This window comes from Anabrus simplex, chromosome 1 (assembly GCF_040414725.1).
Source record: "Anabrus simplex isolate iqAnaSimp1 chromosome 1, ASM4041472v1, whole genome shotgun sequence".
Taxonomy (NCBI): domain Eukaryota; kingdom Metazoa; phylum Arthropoda; class Insecta; order Orthoptera; family Tettigoniidae; genus Anabrus; species Anabrus simplex.
This window is the reverse complement of record NC_090265.1, coordinates 237,619,835-237,645,157: the sequence shown is the minus strand read 5'-3', so window position 1 is coordinate 237,645,157 and position 25,323 is coordinate 237,619,835. Positions and strand designations below refer to the sequence as shown.

Genomic DNA, 25,323 nt, shown 5'->3' with positions numbered 1-25,323 from the left:
GAAAACTTTCAGTTTGATGCCTATAAAACCTCATTTGGCTATGAAATTTTCCCTACCCCCGGTGATTTTTAACTAATAGAAACTGCTCTACATATTTCTGAAATGTCAATGCTATTTCCTTCTTCCAACCTCTAAAACATCAGGACGCACTTGGTACTAAATTTTTTTTTATCCTTGCGCACCAACTGCTCTTGTGTAATTATGTATATAATTGTAAATTCTCAACTATTCAATTAGATAATGTAATTACTATATAGTTACCAACCATTGACATTAGTTTTTATTTACAAACATTTACGCTGAATGTTAAATGTAAATATTTTTTAAAACTTTATCTCAACTGTTCAATAGAACAATGTAAATACTGTATAGTTACCAACCTTTGACATCAATTTTAGGTTACAAACATTGACGCCAAACACTACACCTTTTCTCCCTTAATTGTTATAATGTAAATATTTTTAAACTTTTTATTATCATATGATTGCGTCAACTGTTTCTCCAGAGCACCACTGCAGAACTCTACTATGTTAATTTTAGGCATTGGTGCTGACTTTTCATCTATAAACCTACATGTTCAACCATCACTTTTGTGCAACTATTTCCCATACTTAATTTTTGTATGTTGTTAATAATATGTATTAATTTGTACATGTCTACTACTAACCAGTTACCTGATTTTTTACCTTGAGGTGATATTTTGACTGATGATGCCCTCAATGAAGGGCGAAACATGTCTCAAGTGGAATCTACAATAAATTCCTAAATTATAAAATTTATATGTATTGAATAGGTGAAAAAAACAAACCTTTTAACATCCTACATTCAGTATCTTCAATACGGACAACAATGATTTTTATCACTTGCAATACCTAATGCCTTCGGCAGAATCTTTGATAGCTTCCAACTGAGTAAAGGTAGCAGGTCGTGGTGACAGAGCAAGATACGACCGATAATTAGGCGCAAGTATTATTATTTATAAGTTTATTAGTTGTCTATACAATTAGGCGCAAGGCCCTCAACAATGCTAGCAACCATTTGAGATTCAGAATAGTTGAGCATAAAAATCCTGGCATTGAACTTAATGTCCTGAATATATTCAGACAATGTTTCATTCAAATGCTGCACACGATAATAATGCTTTTGCACCAAGGAAAACAATGCACGGGAAGGAATAAAGAACTCAAGCACATGCGCGTGATTTTGCTCAGTTGTCCACTTTTCAGAAATAGTTCTTATGATGTGTTCAGAAAGAGCTCCAGATACATGTGAATATAAGACTTGGAGAAAGTATCACTATTTAAAGCATATACATAACGTGATCTTTAAATTAAACCAAGAAACGTAGAAATGTAATGATCTCTTCAATTGAATTAGCGGTGAACTTAGATAAGCCCTTAAATAGAGCAGTTAACGGGTGAGGTAAATTAGCAAACATTTGAGAAACACCAGGCATAGTAGGTACCTGAGAAGGACTGAATTGGTTATGGGAAGGAATCGCAATTGTATAGTAATCTTGGTTCAAACGCCCTTGGGAAAAGGTTGGAGTACTGAAAGTGAGGTCAGGACTGTAATTAGATTGCAACGAAACCAGCACAGATATTCACATCTGCAAAACATTTTTGCACATTTGAGAAACAACCGAAGTGTTTGACACAGATGGCACTTGGGCTCGGGAATAACTTTGCATAATTGGAAGAGAAACAGCTTGTGTTGCAACAGAAGGTTGAGATAAGGATACAGTTGAATTAATAGTTCCCATAGGAATGATAGACATACCAGCTTGTGTAAAAGAACCATCACTGGCATTATTCATGGGCAGAGAAGCACTTGTAAATATAACAGGAGATGATTGCAGGGAAACATTATCTCAAGTTACCACATTACTAACTTGTGAAGCAGTAGATACCGAGATAGTGTCACTGTCACAAGTTTCAGATGGAACAGACACATTAACTACAGAACTGGAGCTAGACGATGCATTGCCTTCTAGCAAGCCTACTATTATCCAAAATATCGGAAAACTTTGATAACAACAGCTCACATTCCTGTCGCTCATTTATAGATAAATTAAGAGTTAACAGGTCACGAATCCTGTCCACGTAATGCTGCACTTGGGCTTTCACACGTGCTAACTGAGCATTAGATGGTTTTGAGGAACCAAAGGACAAAAGAATAGCTTCGAATTCATTAAATTTATCTTTAACAAGGGTCAAAGATGCACACACTTCGTCTGTTGATAGGTTGGATACAGCTATTGTTACGTTAAGCGATTGCTTTAACAAGCTCGCGTCACCCCTAACACTTCCTGTCTAATTCAATTTATGAATATGAAGTTCGTAAACTAATTCCTCCTTCTTCAAATGGAACAGAACAGGGACCACACGAGACATGTTAACAAGAAATTACGTTACGAGATGATACCACGTTATTTTTTAGGTTAGACAGGGATTATTGCTCTTGCATCTTTCTTCTACAACCACGCTCTGCTACCATATGTAAACCCCCCCCCCCTACAGAACAGAGAGCACATAATATAAGTTACATATAAAACAGGTAATGAAGTAATAATCAAAAAATAACAAACCTGAAGGAACAACGTCAGCCGATGATACACAAGGAAAAACATTTTAAAATTTCAACAACATACACATGGCTATGCAGGGTTACCAACATGACAACTAGAGAAAGGATGTATGGGAAGCAGGCCGGGAGACCCTACAGAGGACAAGATCTTACGTGACGTTGTAGGGAAAGAAACGTGAGTCTGGTTTACTCACAATAAAGAATTTTAACAAGGTATAAAACACCAATTAAAAGGCTAACATTATCAATTAAGAAAAAGGTTAAATCGAACCACGAGGTTCCTATCGGTGGTTCTTCAGAAAATCAAAATAATATCAACACAATATTACAATTACATTTAAGAAGGTGAGCATAACTTCGACGATGAAATTTACAAGGAAAATCTAACAGGGAATATGACATAATTACAACCATCTTACAAGGCAAATAGCAAAGACTTTACAAGGAAGGTAACAACGGAAATCTGAATTTAGCGCAGAGCACTTTAGAGGTGCAGTCCTTTCGTAATACACATCAGCGAGGGACGCATAGCTCAACAGGTGGACACTATATTGATGCTGCATTACTGGAGGCAACCCGAAAGGAAAAATTAAAATTTACACAAAAGGTTAAGAAAAGGAATTGCCTCCAAAACAAAGGATATGCCTAGCTGGCGAACTAAGGCATTACAAAACCAAAACTGTGAAAACCAGGGTCTAAGGTAAACTCCGAACAAATGAATTTCCATATTAATTTAACATTTGAGAAAAGAAAACATGCTTACATGCTTACCCCAGGATGACTGGAGCCGCTGAGCAGACCACCTTACAAGGTGCGTCCGATCGTTTAGACGTACGAAAATCAAAGACGCGGAACAGATCCCTGCTATTACCGAGTAGCCGAAGGCCAGAAATTGAGAAACACTCAAACAGTCAATCAGGGAAGCTACCTATGATTCAACCCGAAGTTTCACCAATTCAAATTAATGTTATTTTTGCCAATAGCATTACAGCACCATATATGGTAATGTGGGAAACATATTCTAGAGGTTTTGTTTGCAAAACTTGGCAATTTCATGATCGAAGCCTCCTCGTAGCAACTACAGGGTGATACAAAAAATGGGTTACAACATGTACACTACTGGAGGTCTTCAATACCCCAAAATCACTGTCTCTTTTTCTTAACACTGTGAGTCCTGAAAATTTGTTAAATCCACAAAATTTCACAACAAATAAAACACATAAAAATTTACATAAATTTACAGCAACAAAAAAAAAAAAAAAAAAATTTAATTCTTCGGAAATGTTCGAGTTCCTTAGTTTTCATAATTTCTCACCACCGGTGACACCGACACAGATACGTCTTATGGCGACGATGGGATAGGAAAGGCCTAGGAGTTGGAAGGAAGCGGCCGTGGCCTTAATTAAGGTACGGCCCCAGCATTTGCCTGGAGTGAAAATAGGAAACCACGGAAAACCATCTTCAGGGATTCTGACAGTGGGATTTGAACACACTATCTCCCGGGTGCAAGCTCACAGCCGCGCACCCCTGACAGCACGCCCAACTTGCCCGGTGTCACGCTTCTAGGGTAACATTAAGAGCTATGCAATTTAATACAATCTTGCTCACAACTTGTGCACTACCTAACCTAGAATTTTGTATACAATATAGAATTCTCTAGTGAAGCACGGGTACATCAGCTAGTTTAAATATAAAAATGTTAAGGATATGCTGTAACTATGAACTGTACCCAAAACATTTTAGGTGTTTTTTCATATTTTATAATCTCTCTGTGTCCTGAACAGTTCTGAATTTATGAAATTGAATCAGTTTCATTCTGTGCATTCTGTTTTTACAAAATTAATTTTAAGTTCTAGTGTTTCAGTGAAGTAAACATGATATTTTCATAAATATATTACATTCTGTTCCAAAATCGAGAAGAATGTTTAAATACTTTTTCAGCTTAGTATTTGCCTGCTAGTGTGGGTTCTGCTCTTTGGATTGACAAAGACCCTTTTATGCAATTATATGCAGCATTTGCTTCAATCTGACCAGTTGCAACCTCACCAAAAAGGTACACAAGCAACAAAATGAAAACCAAACACAATACTTACCGTAAGGGCAGTAGCACAAAATACGAAGCAGGGAGGGCAAAAACATGAAGGAGAAAGGCCAGGAACTTACATTCACGTTTGACAGGTTGCCAGGTCAATATTACTAACTACTAAATAACAGACAAGATTAAATTTAAAATAAGGAATATTTACTTAATAAATTAAATTTGAAAGTTTAAAATAGTATAAGAACAGTTAAATATATATATTCTTTAAAAAAAAAAACGCAATTAAAACTAAAGGGCGAAACAGTATTTTATAATGAAATTTAAATTAAGACGAAATGAAGCTGATATCAACATAGGCTTTCCCAAAAACTCAAAGTTGGAAAACTCATAACTGATACCATTAAATAAAATTGTCAATTACATTACTTTAATGTACAGAAAGATTAAAATATTTTTTTTTAAATTGGTTGCAACCAGAATTTCCAGAACGATAAACACTAGGTAATTACTACATGGAAGTTCATTTAAAAATATAAACTAGTCGGAAGATAATCGGTATGCGGGCCCACGACTATAAATACTGCTTAAAATTGAAATTTGCTACACTACCAACGAATAAGAAGTCACACGCAAAGACACATGCAAGAACACATGTACAAGAAATCAGCGGCTCCAACCACGAATTAAAATTACATAAATAAACCAAACCAGATTAAACTATAAAAACAATAGTGGAAAACTAGTCCAACTAAATGAAAAATATCAAGGGAAAAATAATATAAACGTTCCCACATAATAACAGAACACGGCAGCACACCACAGGAGTGACCATTTACCGACGCCAAGCCATAATCCCATAATAGTCATCAAAGCCCCAAAATTAATAACGTGTCCATCAGATAAGATAAGAAAGGGATGACACATTACGTTATAATAACAAAGGCAAGGAACCCCAAACAATGAGTAGAATGTGACAAGAAAACGTAAAGAGAATGGTATAAATTAAGTTAAATATCGACCAGCAAATTTCAATTTTTCACAACTTGACGTTATTGAAAATAGTAATAATGATTATTATTTATGCAAGAGGTGATAGTTAGAAATTACATTTTCTTTTGTTAAACAGTTCGCCTACAGCTTAGATAATTTAGAATGAAGGGGGCTTTGGATTACGCTAGGATACGTACATGAGGTGTCATTAATTAAAGCCCAAACAATGCAAATAACAGTCACATCCAAATAATTAACCGGCCAAGGCAATAGGAACAGTTAGAAGGAAAATACAAATGACGAAGAAAATTAGGGAGGAAAATCAACACCAAAATAAAATAACATAATAATAATAATAATAATAATAATAATAATAATAATAAACATCTCAAAGAAAGAGTAGGCAAACAAGGTACAAACCACAACACAGTAAGTTTAAACAACGCACACAAAATACAACCTCATAGACGCATAACTATTGATTCCAAATTCCCACATAATTTAGTTACATACTTTCATGAATTTAGTCCATAACCGATACAATAAATTTTGTTACCAGACGTTTACAGTTTTTAATTAATGAATTGACGTTCGAAGGATGTGCTCCTTGGCAGTACGAGATCACTTGAATAATATAGACTTTCCCGTACGTACTTGAGTAGAGTTATCCAACACATTTACAACACATTTAGAACTTCCCATGTCGGTAACGGTTAACACACACAAGGTTTTCTTCTTACACTAGTACAATAAATATGGGTTGGAGCACACTGATAAATATTCAAAAGATCAAGGGCCAAGCTCTGACATCCTCACACTTATCCTGGCGAGTAATTCGCCATTACTAGCACTCTCCGACTGCACCAAGATGTCTTTTTACGAGCGCGGCTAAAACCAGCCATGTTGAATGCTCCAACACAACAGACAGACTGCCCCTCTCTCACACAGACAAGGCGGAAGTCAGCAGCTCCCAGCATTCAAAGTTTGCACCACGCAAACTCATGGCACACGATAAATAATCAAGCGAATCAGATTAATCCAGCAAATACGTAACAATAGGAGATATAGTTTTGAATTAAATGTGCATGGTAAATTCCACAACTAGACGACAGTTCCAAACAATGAGCGATAATGTTAAATAATGTCTCGATCCACAAGTAGACATGCCAGATAAATAAATAAATAAATACTCGTAGATGTTTTCATGTTATAATTCCATTATGCCAGATAAATATTAGTTGCCATTTTCACGCCACACAGTGACTAGTGTATCTTTGCATTGTTACCTTGGCTTTCCATGGGAGCACTTGCCTTTAATGGTGAAGTTATATGATGGAACTAGCTGCTGCTCTCAGGACATGACCATGTCACCTGAAGTCCTCCTCTCACTCCCATCTTCTGCCAGGTTGAGTTATCGGTTATGTGAACAAGAAGAGAAATTTCAAAAGACCAGTGAAACATGCGAATCTCCATGCTATGTAGAGGACACTTGGCATTTTTGGTGATGGTCAGCTCTCAGCCTCATACGATGCCACTGAACAGATCATAATGTGATATACCTTTGATTTAAGATGGATCGGCATATACCTAATGCACAGTACTCCCAAGATTCCTTTTCATCACTCTTGCATGCACTTCCTGATCAATAGTACCATAAATCTGTGGCATGGCAGGGATCCTAAAAACTGAAAGCAGCTTGTTTTCACTAGATCTTGACCACTTACTTTGATGATGAATGTGTTTGTGTTACTATCCAGATATCCACGCTTCTTAATAGGCAGGTGCAACTCGAATTGGTTTAGGCAGTCACTTACTATGTGGCCTTAAGAGCTATGATTTGACTGTCTATATAACAAAAATATATGTGAACTTTTGTTATGAAACAGATATTTCTTGTTAAATCAAATTCCAAGTACAGTGAACCCATTGAAAATTAATTACAGAGTATTTTAAAGTTGACCAGGCAACAAGTATAACTGTGCATGTCTTTAAGGATTAAGATGACCTGGCAGAATGTTCAAACTACTGACCGGTTCACCTTGGGGTGAAGATCTCTATCCTAGACTGACACCTGCAAGAGATCATAAAAAAATGGGCATCAACCAGTGTAGTTTTGTGAAAGGAGCCGGTACTTCTGATGCAATCTTTGCAACACACATGCTTCTGAGGAAACACAGAGAAATAAATAAGCCATTACGTCTAGCATTTCTCGACCTGATGAAAGCATTTATGTTTCACATCAGCTAATATGGAATGTGTTGTGTGACCATGGTGTGCCAGAGTTGCTCGCTGACAGGCTTCAGAAGCATTATGAGAACACTGGTAACAAGTAAAGGGTGCTTATGGCCTCTTTAGGAACTTCTCTGTGAGAGTCGGAGTTGCTTTGTCGTGATGTGCAAGTATGGTCAAAACATGTCGTCCTTTGAGCATGTTCCCTTAGTAACTTTTAAGTTTAGACTATTATCTTGGCATTTAGTACAGTTATTATTTTAAAGGCACGTAGTAACTTGTTTCAAGTAATTGGACTGAACACAACAGGCTGGATATTATAAAATTGCAATTAATATTTTCACGGAACATGATGTAAAAAGCGACATCACCACTGTCCACTCCCGGTTGCAATACATAAAGATAGATCATTTAATTCCATTACGGCTTTCAGTGAAGTTGTATTGAAATCATTGTTCGTTTTAACTATGTTTTTATGCAATATTTACCATGCTTAATTTGACGGTGGATGTACTGGTCTCGGCCCCTTTATAATGCTGTTCTAATCAAAAGCCTTACTGACAATTGCGCGGCTAGAAAATTTTGTCTGAAATGTTCACATAATAGCCACATCCCGTATTGTGGGACCTTAAAAATGGCATAAAAAGTGTAGCCGATAAGCGAATAAATACTGTAATTTATATTTAGTGCATCCTTCTTGCACCCTATTAGGCTTCTGCCAATTCTCTTCAATAGTCCAGTGCATTTGCTTGCTTTATCTGCAGTTCCATGCAGATATTCTTCCATGTTTAATTTCTTGTGTAGTACCACTCCAAAGTTTTTTTATTTTCAGGCTCTCATGCCCTAGTTTCAATCTGAGGTGTGTATTACTATGTTTAAGAGAGATCTGGTTCACTGTTTTGGATTTGATGGTGGTTGCGTTGTTTTCTTCCACCAACAGCAAATTTCAAGTTAACCCTTTCGTAGTTATTTGATAAGATAATCAGCTCTGTGGGAAACGATATGGAAAGGAACGTGATTGTAGCAGGTGATCTCAATTTACCAAATCTCAATTGGGAAGATAATGTGAACGACAGCAAGCATGACCCACAAATAGCAAATAAGTTAATATGGGAAGGACAGCTGAATCAGAAAGTGATGGAACCAACTAGAGGGAAGAATATTCTGGACATAGTGCTGGTAAAACCAGACGAGCTGTATAGAGAAACCGAAGTAACAGATAGTATTAGTCATTATGAAGCTATTTTTCTGTTATCATTTCTTCTACCTACTCTTTATTTTCCTCTTGTTTACTGATGTGTAAACCACCACATCATCAGGAAATATGCTGACCTTGACACACCCAGTTTTATTCAGCTTCTCTGACAGATTATTAATATACATGTTGAAGATCATAATGGAGGCAACTTCTTGGAGGAGGCATTTTTCAGACTACTTGTAGCACAATTTTACATATTCCCACCAAGTCTTCACAAGCAAGAAATATTGCATACAAACTTAACATTATCCAAAATGCTTTGTACTTCTTGAGTATTAGCTTTGTCTTCCAAACAGTATCATAAGCTCATTTAACACATTAGACACACCACCCATAGAAACTACGGGCATGTTATTTCAGTGCTGCTGACAGAGCTTGGAGAATCTACAGACGCATGATTTCACTGTAGCTAAAAATAGTAGCCACCATTTCAGCAAGCTGTGACCTCACCAAAATACTGTTGGATTCTTCTGTAAGCTTAAAATGTACTAATTTTGAACATAACTTGAGGGCTCTTCTTTCAAGGCATATATGACATTCCTGCATAACCTGAGGCTGCATCATTGTTTACTCTCAGCTCAGATATGAGCAGAAAAAGAAGTGTGCAGACAGGAAGAGTGTGTGTTTGAGAGGTAGGCTTATTTGTGTCATTCTTATGAATACGGTATTTAGTATGTCTAATTCAAGTGCATGAAATTTAGATGATGAATCTATACTGGACGGAAGACTCAGATTCTGAAATTGAGTATGAGGACAACAATTGCATACCAAGTAAGCGTGATAATTTTTGATGCTTCAGGCATGTAAGCTGGATAATGAGCGAATTTCAAATTGGTGTGAAGTGGGTTCTGTAACATAGTTTTATACAGCTCCCTAAAAATGTGGGTTATTTCCTGTGTACAGCAACTCGATGCTAGCCTGTCATCAAGCAACGAACAGTGGGAAAGCAAATTAGTGGTTGTAAACAAGGATACCTATGCCAATTGACCGATTAGTTTCGAATCTGTGTTAGTAATGTTTCAGTAGATGTGTCCTCAGTATTTGTCAAATTTCAAAATATTAACCTAACTAGCATCCATAGATGTGTCAGAACTTTTGTTTGTTTGTAGAAATTATCTTCAAAAGTATATTTAAAAATATTATGATAATTAAAACTAATTTTTGTGTAGAGCAAAGTGTGATCTTTCTAAATATTCCAAAAGTTATTTCAACCATTTCTTTCCCTACGTTGAAAAAAAATTTAAAAACCATTAAAAATCCTGCAGTTTCTGAAGGGTAGCACATTCAAATATGGCCGTGTTGAAATCAATAAAAACTGCAAACCATACTTGTCGTGCAACTAAACCCTTGTGTTAACATCTTGAACAAATTTACTTATGCGTTCTAAGTCGACATGTTGCTTCTAAACCCAGTTTGTTCTTCAGTGAGTTGTTATTCATTTCCAAGTACCAATTTTGTCACAATGTAACCATTTTTCAAAGCATTAGGCATTGACAAGTATTGAAATAAGGACTATAGGTCTGTATGAGTCCTTTTTATCTTCTCATTTCCCAGACTTTAGTATAGGTCTAATTCTTATCATTTTTTTGAATGCTTTTCTTTAAACAGCATATGTAAAGTCCCTAACTACAAGTGTTCTCACATCTGAAGCTATGAAACAGGTAAAGATTGTTCTCTGCTCTTCAATGGAAACATCAAGAGACCTCTTGGTTTAGGGATTTTGAGTAAGTTTTAAGGAAGTATATATTAATAATATTAATGTTTAAAATGGTTGACTTTCTCCTCCTCAGAGGGAACCTGTTCTCTTGAAAGAACTACGTAAAGTTAAGACTCCAACTCGCAGTTTCCAATGGGTGACACAGATCTGGTTTCCAAGCAACTGGATTGTGCGACGCAGCTTTCAGGGCCAGTCTGAGGTGATACCTACTGTCCTAAGTGCCACTGCTACATCCATAACAACTCCTCGTTCAGATCCTAGCCAGGTAATATATCTCTTTTAAATTTCTGTGTCTACCTATGCAAAAAACAGTGGTTCATGCTAGACTAAGCTTATTCACATACTGGCAGTATTGTGCTTATGTAATGTTTAGGGATCCCATATCACTAACGTAAGAAAAGAGGACCACCAAACTGATAAAAAGAGGACACAGTCTACTGCACCATAATCACTTTTATCAGCTTTACTTTAATCAGAGACCAATAGCCTAAAGACTAAATCTTCTCTGACAGTATTTTGTTCTCCAACAAATAGTGGTAAAACTGGATGCAACCGAAATGTTTGAAGTCAAACTGCAAACACACTGCACCTTTCACAGTCTCATTTGTGAATGTGTTTTTGTCCTTGGTCCACTGTAAATTAAGCAATGAAAATATTCATTCTGTGTTTGCATTATGACTTGAAATACAAAAGAATAATTCGTACTTACGGCAAAATAGTACTTAATAAAACTTTCAGAACTCAAATTTATACACGATTTAGGCACAGACACAACCTCTAAACATTGCTCAGCTATTTAGTTTTTCTTCTGGGTTGAACTGTGTTGTTGTTTTCTGTACATTCCGTACAGTTTTGAGCTAAAAAGAAAATTGAAGCAAACAGTAGCTGTAAACAAAAAATGCTACCTATTTAAATGTGGTGGTGAAGTTGTGAAATTTAAATCATTTTTCTAAAACCCCCAAAAAGAGGACATTTGTCAAGTTACCTGAAAATCTGTCCGTACATTTTTCGTGCTGTTAATGTTGAATAGATTTTCTGTAGGTTATGAGCAAATGTAACTAACCCATAGTTGACACATCAATATGTGTGATTTCCTCCTATGCGGTTTTCTAAAAAAAAAAAAAGGTGTACCAAAGGAAAAAGGAGAATGTGGTGTAACCCAGAATCAACATTGCTGAGTTATATTGTGCAATATCTGTTTTTTCTTTTTAAATGTAAATTTGTGTCCTCATTCCAAGGTGGTGCAGCTCTTCTTAGGCATGTTCCCAGTGGTGGTGAGCTGCTTATGCCTTTATAAGCACATATCAAATCTCCTGCTAATCTTCTCGCAGTCCTGGGAATTGAACCCGAGCCACCGAGGATGGCTGTTAATAGTAATACCTGTTACACTACGGTGTGGACTGCAATATCTGATGATTTATGTGTAGAAGTAATTTCCAATGCAAGGATGTTTCTTCTATAAGTTGCAAGATGGGACATTTTCTCCATTAGAGACCTTTATGTATGTTTTGCTGATTACTGTTTTATCACTTTTGTAGCAATCTTGTCCAAAGCAAACTAATTTTATAATTAACACACTTCTTTGACGAAAAATATGAAAAAATCCAAGTTTGTAAATTAAGAATTCCGGATTAGAAAAACATCACTTAACTAAACATTTTAAAGTTACATTAAGTATACTCAGAATTAATTAATATTCATGGCAGCATGATATTTCGCACACCACTTCATATGTATGTACTTTTCTGTGTGGGTTATTTGAATTGCTAAAACTATAAAAATAATTTTATATCTACACTGTCTTTGATTTATTTGTGTAAACAGTTGTTCTACTGCTATGCTACTGAATATGACTTTGTTCCTGTGTTATTCATATCTCTAATTCTCTGAGCTTAACAAGCAATACATACATACATACATACATACATTATCATTATAGACTGTTATGCCTTTCAGCGTTCAGTCTGCAAGCCTCTGAGAATTTACTAAACGTCGCCACAATCCTCGATTTGCAACTAGTGTTGTGGCCTCATTTAGTTCTATACCTCTTATCTTTAAATCGTTAGAAACTGAGTCTAACCATCGTCGTCTTGGTCTCCCTCTACTTCTCTTACCCTCCATAACAGAGTCCATTATTCTCCTAGGTAACCTATCCTCCTCCATTCACCTCACATGACCCCACCACCGAAGCCGGTTTATGCGTACAGCTTCATCCATCGAGTTCATTCCTAAATTAGCCTTTATCTCCTCATTCCGAGTTCCCTCCTGCCATTGTTCCCACCTGTTTGTGCCAGCAATCATTCTTGCTACTTTCATGTCTGTTACTTCTAACTTATGAATAAGATATCCTGAGTCCACCCAGCTTTCGCTCCCATAAAGCAAAGTTGGTCTGAAAACAGACCGATGTAAAGATAGTTTTGTCTGGGAGCTGACTTCCTTCTTACAGAATACTGCTGATCGCAACTGCGAGCTCACTGCATTAGCTTTACTACACCTTGATTCAATCTCACTTACTATATTACCATCCTGGGAAAACACACAACCTAAATACTTGAAATTATCGACCTGTTCTAGCTTTGTATCACCAATCTGACATTCAATTCTGTTGGATTTCTTACCTACTGACATCAATTTAGTCTTCGAGAGGCTAATTTTCATACCATACTCATTGCACCTATTTTCAAGTTCCAAGATGTTAGACTGCAGGCTTTCGGCGCAGTCTGCCATTAAGACCAAGTCGTCAGCATAGGCCAGGCTGCTTACTACATTTCCACCTAACTGAATCCCTCCCTGCCATTTTATACCTTTCAGCAGATGATCCATGTAAACTACAAACAGCAAAGGTGAAAGATTACAGCCTTGTCTAACTCCTGTAAGTACCCTGAACCAAGAACTCATTCTACCATCAATTCTCACTGAAGCCCAATTGTCAACATAAATGCCTTTGATTGATTTTAATAATCTACCTTTAATTCCATAGTCCCCCAGTATAGCGAACATCTTTTCCCTCGGTACCCTGTCATATGCTTTCTCTAGATCTACGAAACATAAACACAACTGCCTATTCCTCTCGTAGCATTTTTCAATTACCTGGCGCATACTGAAAATCTGATCCTGACAGCCTCTCTGTGGTCTGAAACCACACTGGTTTTCATCCAACTTCCTCTCAACGACTGATCGCACCCTCCCTTCCAAGATGCCTGTGAATACTTTGCCTGGTATACTAATCAATGAGATACCTCGATAGTTGTTGCAATCCTTCCTGTTCCCTTGCTTATAGATAGGTGCAATTACTGCTTTTGTCCAATCTGAAGGTACCTTACCAACACTCCACGCTAATTTGACTACTCTATGAAGCCATTTCATCCCTGCCTTCCCACTATACTTCACCATTTCAGGTCTAATTTCATCTATTCCTGCTGCCTTATGACAATGGAGTTTATTTACCATCCTTTCCACTTCCTCAAGCATAATTTCACCAACATCATTTTCCTCCTCCCCATGAGCTTGACTGTTTGTAACACCACCATGATGATTTCCTTTTACATTGAGAAGATGTTCAAAATATTCCCTCCACCTCTCCAGTGATTCCCTGGGATCTGTTATGAGTTCACCTGAATTACTCAAAACACTGTTCATTTCCTTTTTCCCTCCCTTCCTAAGATTCTTTATTACTGTCCAGAAAGGTTTCCCTGCTGCTTGACCTAGCCTTTCCAGGTTATTACCAAAATCTTCCCATGACTTCTTTTTGGATTCAACAACTATTTGTTTCGCTCTGTTTCTTTCATCTACGTACAAATCCCTGTCTGCCTCGGCCCTTGTTTGGAGCCATTTCTGATAAGCCTTCTTTTTACGTTTACAAGCTGCTCTCACTTCATCATTCCACCAAGATGTTCGCCTTTTCCCATCTTTACACACAGTTGTTCCTACGCATTCCCTTGCTGTTTCTACTACAGCATCCCTGTATGCCACCCATTCACTTTCTATATCCTGAACCTGCTTACTGTCTACTGTTCGAAACTTCTCACTAATCATATCCATGTACTTCTGTCTAATTTCCTCATCCTGGAGATTTTCTACCCTTATTCGTTTGCAGACAGATTTCACTTTCTCTACCCTAGGCCTAGAGATACTTAGTTCACTACAGATCAGATAATGGTCTGTATCATCGAAAAATCCCCGAAAAACTCGTACATTCCTAAAAGATTTCCTGAATTCAAAGTCTGTTAAGATATAGTCTATTATGGATCTGGTACCCCTAGCCTCCCATGTGTAGCGGTGAATAGCCTTATGCTTGAAGAATGTATTTGTAACAGCTAAACCCATACTAGCACAGAATTCCAGCAAACGCTTCCCATTCCCATTAGCTTCCATATCTTCCCCACATTTACCAATCACCCTTTCGTATCCTTCAGTTCTATTCCCAACTCTCGCATTGAAATCGCCCATTAGCACTATTCTATCCTTGCTGTTGACCCTGACCACGATGTCACTCAATGCTTCATAAAACTTGTCAACTTCATCCTCATCTGCACCCTCACATGGTGAATACACGGACACAATTCTTGTCCTAATTCCTCCAACTGACAAATCTACCCACATCATTCGCTCATTTACGTGCCTAACAGAAACTATGTTGCGTGCAATGGTATTCCTGATAAAGAGCCCTACCCCAGACTCTGCCCTTCCCTTTCTAACACCCGTCAAGTACACTTTATAATCTCCTATCTCTTCCTCCTTATCTCCCCTTACCTGAATATCACTTACTCCTAGCACATCCAGATGCATCCTCTTTGCTGACTCAGCAAGTTCTACCTTCTTTCTTCCATAAGCCCCATTAATATTGATAGCTCCCCATCGAATTCCATTTCGTTCGCCAAGTTGTTTCCAAGGAGTCCCTCGCCTGTCAAATGGGAGTGGGACTCCATTACTCCCATAGGTCCGAGGCTTGCTTAAAGTGTTCTGAGCTCGGTAAATTCATGAAGCAGGATGCTGCCCTACTTGCACATAGTCCAAGTGAGGATCTCTCCTCTAACGGGTTATGGACCACCGGTGAATTGTGTAGTCCTGGCCGCCTGAACACAAGGAGGGCCACGACTCAGAATATGTCCGAGATGCCCACTCCCATTCCATAGCAACTGGTATCCCGACTCTCAGGACCACTTACTAGGCCACTCAGCCGTTGCCCATGGTTCACGAACTAGGACGTGACTATAGTAACCCACAAACATGAACAAGCAATATAATAACAATTATATGGCTTTAAGCTACTGTGTGCAGGAATTTTGATTATTTGATATCATGTAAGATGTAGGCTGCATTCATGTAAATTTCATTACCAAATGGCAGAGAAATGGATCTGGGTCGAGTTGTAATTAATTCAGCAGTCTACATATTGTTGCCTTTGTTTCAGCCAGTTTTCTTGGTGGAGAAGGAGGTTATTCGGACTACTACCACCAGATGGCCCATGTGGAGGTGGATCAATTACTGCCATCGAACATGGAGTTGGAGTTGGAATGCTATGTTTTTCTTTGGTGTAAGTGCCCACGTCATATAGAAATACACATGTTAATAGTGACATATATTCTTTACTTCTGATATGTACCATACCAATTGTATAATTAACATACTTACTTGACAAAAAATGAAAATATCCAGGTTTGTATTTAAGAATTTGGGATTAGAAAAACATTACTTACCTACGTGTTTTTATGATACATTAAATTTACTGTACTCAAAATTAATTAAGATTTAACATGATTTCTCCAAACTCTTTGTATTTAATCTTGTACAAGTGATGCAGCAATCTACCATTTTTTGAACACACATGAGGATTCCATTGCAGGAATATTTATTTTAACATTCCCCCCTCCCCCCTTCCCTGTATTAACACATTATATTATATGTATCAGCTGTTAATGAAAGCATTCTAGTACCTCTTCATTTCTCTCTTTCAGTTCCATTTATGTAACTTAGTTTTCTTTTGTGACATATGGAAGTTGATTAAGATCTGTTCTACATTTTTGATTTAGGAAAGTAGTAATTCTTCTTGTTCCATTTCATTACAAAGTGATAACACTTTTCTTTGGTCAAAATATTTTTACATTCTATGGCAAATTGATGTTCTCCATTGAAGAGAATGACTATTTCTCTTAATAAACGTATCGCCTAGCCTTGGCTTACGTTACTATCTAAAATGTTGGTACCATGTGCTGCAATTATTTCCCATCCATTAAAAATGCAGCATTTTGTAGGAAACAGCAAATCCATCATGTATTTCAACTTGCAGAATCTTTTGTTTTTTAGCACCATGAACTTTGTGAGACTTGTAGGTTGCTTGATATGCGATTTTCTGTTTCCACCAGTGCCATGGATTGGACTCCAACGTTGAATATTCGAGGCCCACTGTCCCATTATTTATGTTTCTGAATAATTAATCACTGTGAGCTGAATAATTAATCAGTGTGAGTTTATAAAAATCAGTATTACTCAAATACTTGATCATTGTGGATTAGTAAGAAACCATTGGAGAGATCACATAAAGCCTCCATTGTTCAGGTGGCATCACGCTGGCCTTTCACCGCTGGAACCCGTGGTTCAAATCCTGGTCACTCAATGTGAGATATGTGCTGGACAAAGCAGAAGCGGGACAGATTTTTCTCCGGTTATTTTGGTTTTCTGTGCCATCTTTCATTCCAGCAACGCTCACCTATATCATATCATTTCACTTCATCTGTCAGTCATTAATCATTGCCCTAGAGGAGTGCGACAAGCTTTGGAAGCTGGCACAATTCTTATCCTCGCTTTTGTAGAGTATTGAAGCTTGCGTATTGTTTCTCAAACGACTTAAAATTTGTAGCTGGTGGCAACACTGCTCCTCCTTATTCTGTCCCAACCTAAAACAGCTGTAAATTTGTTCAGTTTGTTGTTTGTTTTTGTCAGTGTTTGTTTCTGAGTAAAAATGAGTCCAAGTGATATTAGTAATTCTACATGTTTAAAACGTAGAAAAGGGCAGAAGCAAGTTGCATACAAGTGTGAAATAATTAAAAAATCATGAGTGAAGAATGAAGAGTACAAAAATTGGAAAGGGAATGTAGTGAAACCAAAAGAACACAGATTCAATTGCAGGTAACTGAACCTATAAACATAGTATAGCCTAAGTTGTTCACACATGCTTGTATAGTTGGTGCCATTAAACAGAAAGCCTAACTTGTTTAAAATTTTAAATTATTATAAACACTAGGCCTACTTGATTAACCTACCTGTCAGGAGTTGTTAGTTTATTAACAGTAACCTCTTTTTAAACACTGAAACATAGTTTTGAAGAAAGTGACGCCCCATCGCTGACCACAAGCTGACTCACAACTATTTTTTATTTTCCACCTTGTCAATACACTAAATTGCGTAAGGCAACTTATTGGTTAAAAGTGGTACATGTTTCGTATATTATAAACATCTTCAGCCACATAACACTGTTTATATGAAAAATTCATATAATGGCAAAGTGTCAATGCTTTAGAGGAAGTGTCCTTAAAAACCAATAAGTTGCCTTAAGCAATTTAGTGTATCGACAAGGTGGAATATAAAAAATACTTAGTTGTGAATCTGTGTAAATGCGATACGGACCACGAAGCTGATTTTATGTAAAGCAAAAGCCGACTGATGACCCTCCCGGAGCGAGCCCCGCTTTTATAGAGTATTAATGTTCCTGGGTTGATCCAGGAGTTGGCATTCCCCATCTGCATAGACGAGCCACTTGGTTTATAGATTATGTTTTGTACAGTAGTAATGTGGGTAATTACCCATTAACGTTTGTTCGCTGTAGAAGCGACAACATAGTTCGGCACCAACAGCAGCAGTTTTGAAGTGTCATTTAATTTCAATTTTGGATGTGTTGTTTGGACTTCATCAATATTTTGAAATTTGGATTGTAAATTGAAACATACCAGATTGTCTAATTTATTATGTGTTGTATGTGAGTGTGTGTTTTTCCAATTGGATCGTGGCTAAAGATGACCCAGTATATATTGGGTCGAAACTAGTCCCAATTATATAAGACATTATACAAGCTAATGGTATTGAATATTGGTTACAAATTTGGTTGATGTTTCTTCTTTTGTTCCCAGAAATGTTTCATTTTCTCTGACCTGGCTGCCTGTTCTTCGTCAGTTATGTTGTACTGTTTGCATGTATCGGTCCTCAGTTTAAGTCTCACGTCGTTATTTCTCAGGATCCTCTTCTCTTCTCTGTTTTCAATTTGTTGCATTGTCAAGCCTAATTCATTTAAATCTTCTTGGACTTCTTTGAACCAGTGACTTTTAGTTTTACTTTTCCAAAAGTAGTTGAATAAATGTTTGAGTATCCTTGTCTCTGATAGTCATGATATGTGACAGAAAAAAGCAACTCTTCTTTTCCACATTGTATCTATTATAGACTCAGTCTCCTGGTATACAACTTCATTAGGTAGTAATCACCATTGTCCATCTACTTGGTGTTTTTTGTTTAGAATTGTTCTAATGATTCGTTTATCTATTTTTTGTAATTTATCTGTAGTTGATTTTGTATTCAAATTGAATAAGGTTTCGCTAGCATAGGTTGCTTCAGGCTTAATAACGGAGTTGTAGTGTTTAAATTTTGCATTTATCGAGAGGAATTTCTTCTTGTAGGTTGGGCAAGTAATGTGTTGTGCTTGTTTTAATTTGGTAATTCTATTTTGAACTGATATTTTCTCTTTTAAGTTCCAAGTTATAATCTCTCCAAGATATTTAAATTTATTAACAACCTTAATTTGTTTGTTATTAGTCAGTGTGATAGGTGATGTTTCCACTTTGAAGGATGGCATCATTTCCATCTTTTCAAAGGAGATTTGTAATCCAATTTTTGCTGCTATTTGTTCTAATTCTTCAATTTGCAGTTTAGCCTCTTCCACACTACTTGCAAGTAGAGCAAGGTCATCTACAAATGCTAGACAATTGAGTTTGATATTTTTGCCAATCTTGATGTTTGGCTGACATTTCTTAGACCATTCTCGCATGAGGTTCTCCAATGCACAGTTAAACAGTATTGGTGAGAGACCAACTCCCTGCCAAAGTCCAGCCCGGATTTCAAATGATTCAGACAACTCTCCTCGGAATTTAACTTTTGCTCTAGTGTTTGTGAGATTAATGAGTTTCTGGTGTAACCCAAATTCTTTAAGGATTTTAAGTAATGACTCACGATGAATACGTCGTATGCTTTCTTGAAATCAACAAAAGTGATAACTAGCTTTTTGTTTCTCATCCTTTCATGATTCATAATCCACTTAAGACTAATGATTTGGTCAGGACAACTTCTTCCAGGTCAAAATCCCCCCTGATACTCTCCAAGTTCTTGGTCGAGCTGTTCTTGAATTCTCGTGAGGATAATTCTAGACAGGATCTTATATGTGATATCAAGTAGAGAGATCCCTCGGTAATTATTTGTGCCCAGTCTATCCCCTTTTTTTTGTGTATTGGATGAATTATATAGCTGTATTCCATTCTGCTAGCAGTTTTTCGAAAGATTGTAAAATGAAGATAAAATTGGAATTCAGAAGGACAAACTAGGACAAAAATTTGTTTACAAGAAGAGGAATTTGGGATTGGAATAATTTATCAAGGGAGATGTTTGATAAATTTCCAGCTTCTTTGAAATCTTTTAAGAGAAGACTAGGTAAACAACCAACAGGGATTCTGCCACCTGGGTGATAGCCCTAAATGCAGATTGATGGTGATTGATTGAAATGATTGAAATAAGTCTGTTGATTCTCTTCCTCTTTCAATTTATTCTTCTTTCTCTAATATCCTTTATTACTGCCATCTTCCCAATCCTTAACTTGACAACCACTACTCTGTGGTTGCTATCGAATGCCTTTCCTGGCATTACAGTGATATGAAATAGCTCTTCCCTTTTTCTTTTCTCCAACAGAAAGTAATCTACAAGTGACTATTCTTCTTTTTTCCTAGCCATATCTTGTTATTTATCTTGAGTTACCTTTCTTAAACCATGTGTTTCCAAGCATTATCTGATTTCAATTGCAAAAGTCCGATGATTTCTCTCTTCCTCTGTTTCTACTTCTGTATCCATCTCTGCCCATGTGGGCATTCAGATTCTCCATAATTATCACTGGTTTGCTTCTAATCTCGTTCTCAACTTTCACCAAAAGTGTATGTATATATATATTAAATATTTGAGGCATTCTTGAATCTGAACATGAAATCTGAAATAATCCAGAATGGGCTTATTTTGAATTTATGGCTTTTGGTTCCCATGTGAATTGTCTCTCTTCTCTACTCCCTGTCATAAACAGTTCATTCCTGCATGAATTGTTTCCCTTTCCTCTCCTGCTCCACTTTCTTTTTTAATGCTATTTGTTCGGGGTGTCGACCTAGAAAGATCTTTTGCCCCTACTTGCACCATATGTTATGAACCTACATGTATTTGGATATTTCAGAAGTGTAAAGTGTTGAATGTGAGGAAAGGAACGTTAAGGACGACACAAAACACCCAGGCCAGGGATTTTTATCATTTACAATAAAAAACCCCTGACGTGGGTGGGAATCGAACCCGGGGCCACCGGGTGACAGGCGGATGCCTTGCCACCTACACCGTGGAGCCGGACTCCTGCTCCACTTACTGGCTGCTTTTCTCACGACCAGTTATGTGGTACGGTACATTCTCGAGAGTGGGCAGTAACAAAAACCTTTTTCATTGGTGCTCCTGAAAATACAACAGAGAATGTTCTATATCAGGAGACACTGAAATAATATCAGATACTAAAATGACCCCGCCAAATGTATGTATGTAGTATTTATGTATGTATTTATGTATTTATTTATTTTATTTTGCGCCAGTAAATATACTGATAGGGGACTGGATTATTGGAGCACTATTATTAAGAAATGCACACAAGTTGTGTATGTATGTTACATAGGTTTTGGCGATATATTTTACCCCGCATTTTGATTGTACACATTTTAATTAAGCACAATAGTCTACCAGGGGTATTACTCACTTTTTACAAGTGGTAATATGGTAACGATCACTAGGTTGATCACACAACTCACATATACAGTTATTCCCGGGATTGTGAAAACTCTTCTTCTTGCATACTTTGTGGTGGTACCCATGCACAGCTATTGAGGTCACCAGGTGTCGGAGGTCTTGATTCGTGTTGGCCCAAGACCTATTTACCATGGCTTCTCTAGTATAAAAGTCCACCCAAATTTCTCTTCGTTTCTTTTGTCTTTCAAGGAGTAGTTTATTCGAGCTGTTGGTAGATGGGAGTCTCATACGCAGTTCTTCTGTAAAGAACGATTCTCTAGCGAGCTCGTATACTAGCCTCGACTTTGTTTCGAAACACCTAGAGCGGCTTTCAAGAATCTTGATTTAACTGCTTCCAAAGTCATTAGATCTTTTAGACTTAACTTATCCCAAATAATATCTATTCTGTATGTTGCGATGGGAACTATTTTTGCGTTGAATAAGGCCGTAGTGGTTGTTAATGATAATCTGGATAATTCTTTGATGTCAAAAATTGCTTTTGTGGCGGATGCTGCACAGGATTTCACGTGTATTCTGAGAGATCTGGCAGTGGTTTGTAGAGTTACTCCCAGGTATTTGAAGCTGTTGACTGTCACAAGAGGTTTCGGTCCTAGATATATCCTGTCCCCCGCAGCTTCTCGGCCTCCGTTGCGGAATGTCATCTGTACAGTTTTTTCTGTGTTAATTTCAATTTTGTTTTCCTGTGCCCACTTCTCAAGTTGGTTTATGGCTCTTTGCAGGTTGTAGGTGGAATTCGATCCAATGACCATGTCGTCCTCATATATGTAGATTTTTATATCTTCCGTCTCTTGTCTAATCATCTGTACAGCATCGTATGTGGCAACATTAAAGAGTAGGTCTCCCTGTAGGACGCCGTTGGTCTGAGTTATTGTTTTCGATGTGGTTACACCATCTGTGATCTGAATGAAATTGGCTGTCATCATGTTATGGATCAGTACAGTGAGCTTATTTTTTCCTGTTATTGTTTCCAGCTTCAAGATTAGGATACGTCTGTTTACTGTATCGAAAGCTTTGGTATAATCTACAAAGACTACATGGAATTTTCCTTGAGGATGCCTTAATGTATCTTCTATATCATCAGTTAAGTTGTTAATGGCGTGGAGAGTGCACTTTCAAACATCATTGAATTTTAGGCTGGATAGAACCTTCCAGTTTGGGCTCAGAAATTCACTCACCCCAGCATATAAATAATTCTCATGTGCATTATACATTCTGTGTAGTTACTAAAGAATGGTGGTGATGTATTTCTCTTATCTGTAAATATGCACAAATTCAGCATGCACTGAAGGTAGTTTGCTTAAGGGTACACATTCTGCTCATGTCAGGTCGATTGGATACATCTTTAATGGCTTATGGAGTATGTTTGTAGTCCATATCTCCTACTTGGTACCTGTATTGACCTTCATTTTTCTCTCTTCCTTTCCTTGTGTTTATCTAATGTTTTTCTTATTGTGTACTTCCTTCATCAGGAATAAAGGTGTTAAAAAAAAAAAAAAAAAAACAAGCTTGTTGTGGACTGAAGAAATATGAATCTAGAAGGAATAGGGTTGATGAAGAGAGATATGATTGTATGTGAAGATGAGGAGTAGGTCCTTGTCCTTGTGCTTTTCCTGTCTGTGGTTCCTTTCTACTCTCACTGACCTCTCATTGTGTTCATATATGTGATGCAGGCCAGGAAAACATGCCACATATCACTTGAAGATTTCTGTTAGTTAAAATGGAGCTTATTAAACACCTTAAATTGAAATCAAATGATATATTTGTACACTTTTATTTTCTTAAACTTTGATTGCCATTTCTGGAAATTATTAAAAATGTATAGTATATTTAAGTTTCATATGGTATAAAACCTGTAATTTTGCTGAGAGGTAAACTTAAAAATGAAATAATATACATTATTCAGAATTGAGTTCCCTGTCGGAAGGAACAAAGAACAGAAAAATGATTTTGGCTACATGTGCTATGGATTTTTGGGCTGCATCACATATTTGTGTATATTTCTAAGATCCTTCCTAGCTATCTGCTTTTCATGAATGCATATTTTATGATGTATGTGTTTTATGTCAGTGCAGTACTTTATTTTTAGGTTGTAATTCCATGGTGCAGTCCTTTCAGTCTTCGTGCTCTGTTCTGTATGGAGCCGTTCATGCCAGACTTGGAGTTATCTCAGGTTAATGGCACGCTCTTCCCTCGCAAGTCATCATTGACTTCAACTTTATGTTCACGCCTTGTTGCTCTCTGGAGGCACATATCCAAATCACGAACACACTTTGAAACGAAACCTGATACTGGTAAGATCCTATATTATAAAAATATTTTGAACTTGTTGCTTTTTAATATTCAGAAGCTTGAAATAAGAATAATCACAAAGTGAAAGGAAATTACATTAACCATACATTGCAAATCAAGTATTATAAAGAAAAATATGTAATCGACTCTTCTTTGTATTAACCCATTGGCATGTTGATTTTCTAGCCCTTCGTATGCCCGCGATTAGTATTTAATTTACATAAATCACAATTCATGAGAATTTTAATTTATTAGTTTTTACTGTTTTCTTACGCAAACCTTAATTTGGAAAAATGACTATCCACACCCTGTTTCCCGTCATTCAACAGGATCAGGAATGGAATGAATGAGACCTCACCTAGTGGCAAGGATAGGAATTAAGCCGGCTGCCGAAGCCTGTTACACTCCTCTGTGACAATGATTAATGACTGACAGATGAAATGATACTGGAGAGTGTTGCTAGAATGAAAGAGGACAAGGAAACTGGAGTACTCAGAGGAAAACCTGTCCCACTTCCGCTTTGTCCAGCACAAATCTCATATAGATTGACCAGGATTTGAACTACAGAACCTACCGGAGAGAGGCCGGTGTGCTGCCGCTTGAGCCACGTAGGCATGCAAACTTCAGTTTACGAAATGAAAAATCATAAATCTTATATTTGGATATTTTGGCATTTCAGTAGTTTTCATTTTTTATCTCTTTAGTGCTTCTAGCACCCGGCACTTCAACATTAAAGACATCACTATCACCATCAGAATTTTCGGATTTGCCATCGCTTTTCTTCGATCCACCACTGTTCCTATCAGCACTGACACTAAATAATTCTTCAAAATCTGAAATTTCTGACTCGATTTCATTACCACACCTGTTCAGAATATTCAATATATCACCACTAGTTGACAACTGCCTTCTATGTGCCATGCTACTCATCTACTCGCCTTGGATAGGGACAGACACAACTTTTCAAGATCAGATATAATGCTAACTATTCAAGATAATCAAACACGATTACCATTGTGAGAAAGAGCGACTCTTCCTCTTTCTAATGGTATATAACATGATAGTTCCATCTCTTGATAAAAGTCTGAAATACGTGCTCAAATATACTCTTGCTCGGCTCCATGGCTTCTA

The 25,323-nt window shown here is 37.1% G+C and overlaps 1 protein-coding gene across 1 annotated transcript in view; it reads left to right on the top strand.

Annotated features, from left to right (window-relative positions):
* LOC136886224 (uncharacterized) overlaps window positions 1-25,323 on the top strand; it is a 905,658-nt gene that overhangs the window by 747,739 nt on the left and 132,596 nt on the right. The window contains exons 14-16 of the mRNA XM_068231034.1: window positions 10,895-11,086; window positions 16,235-16,357; window positions 23,990-24,194. Of these exons, the coding sequence (XP_068087135.1) occupies window positions 10,895-11,086; window positions 16,235-16,357; window positions 23,990-24,194 (520 nt within the window). The remainder of the gene's footprint in view (window positions 1-10,894; window positions 11,087-16,234; window positions 16,358-23,989; window positions 24,195-25,323) is intronic.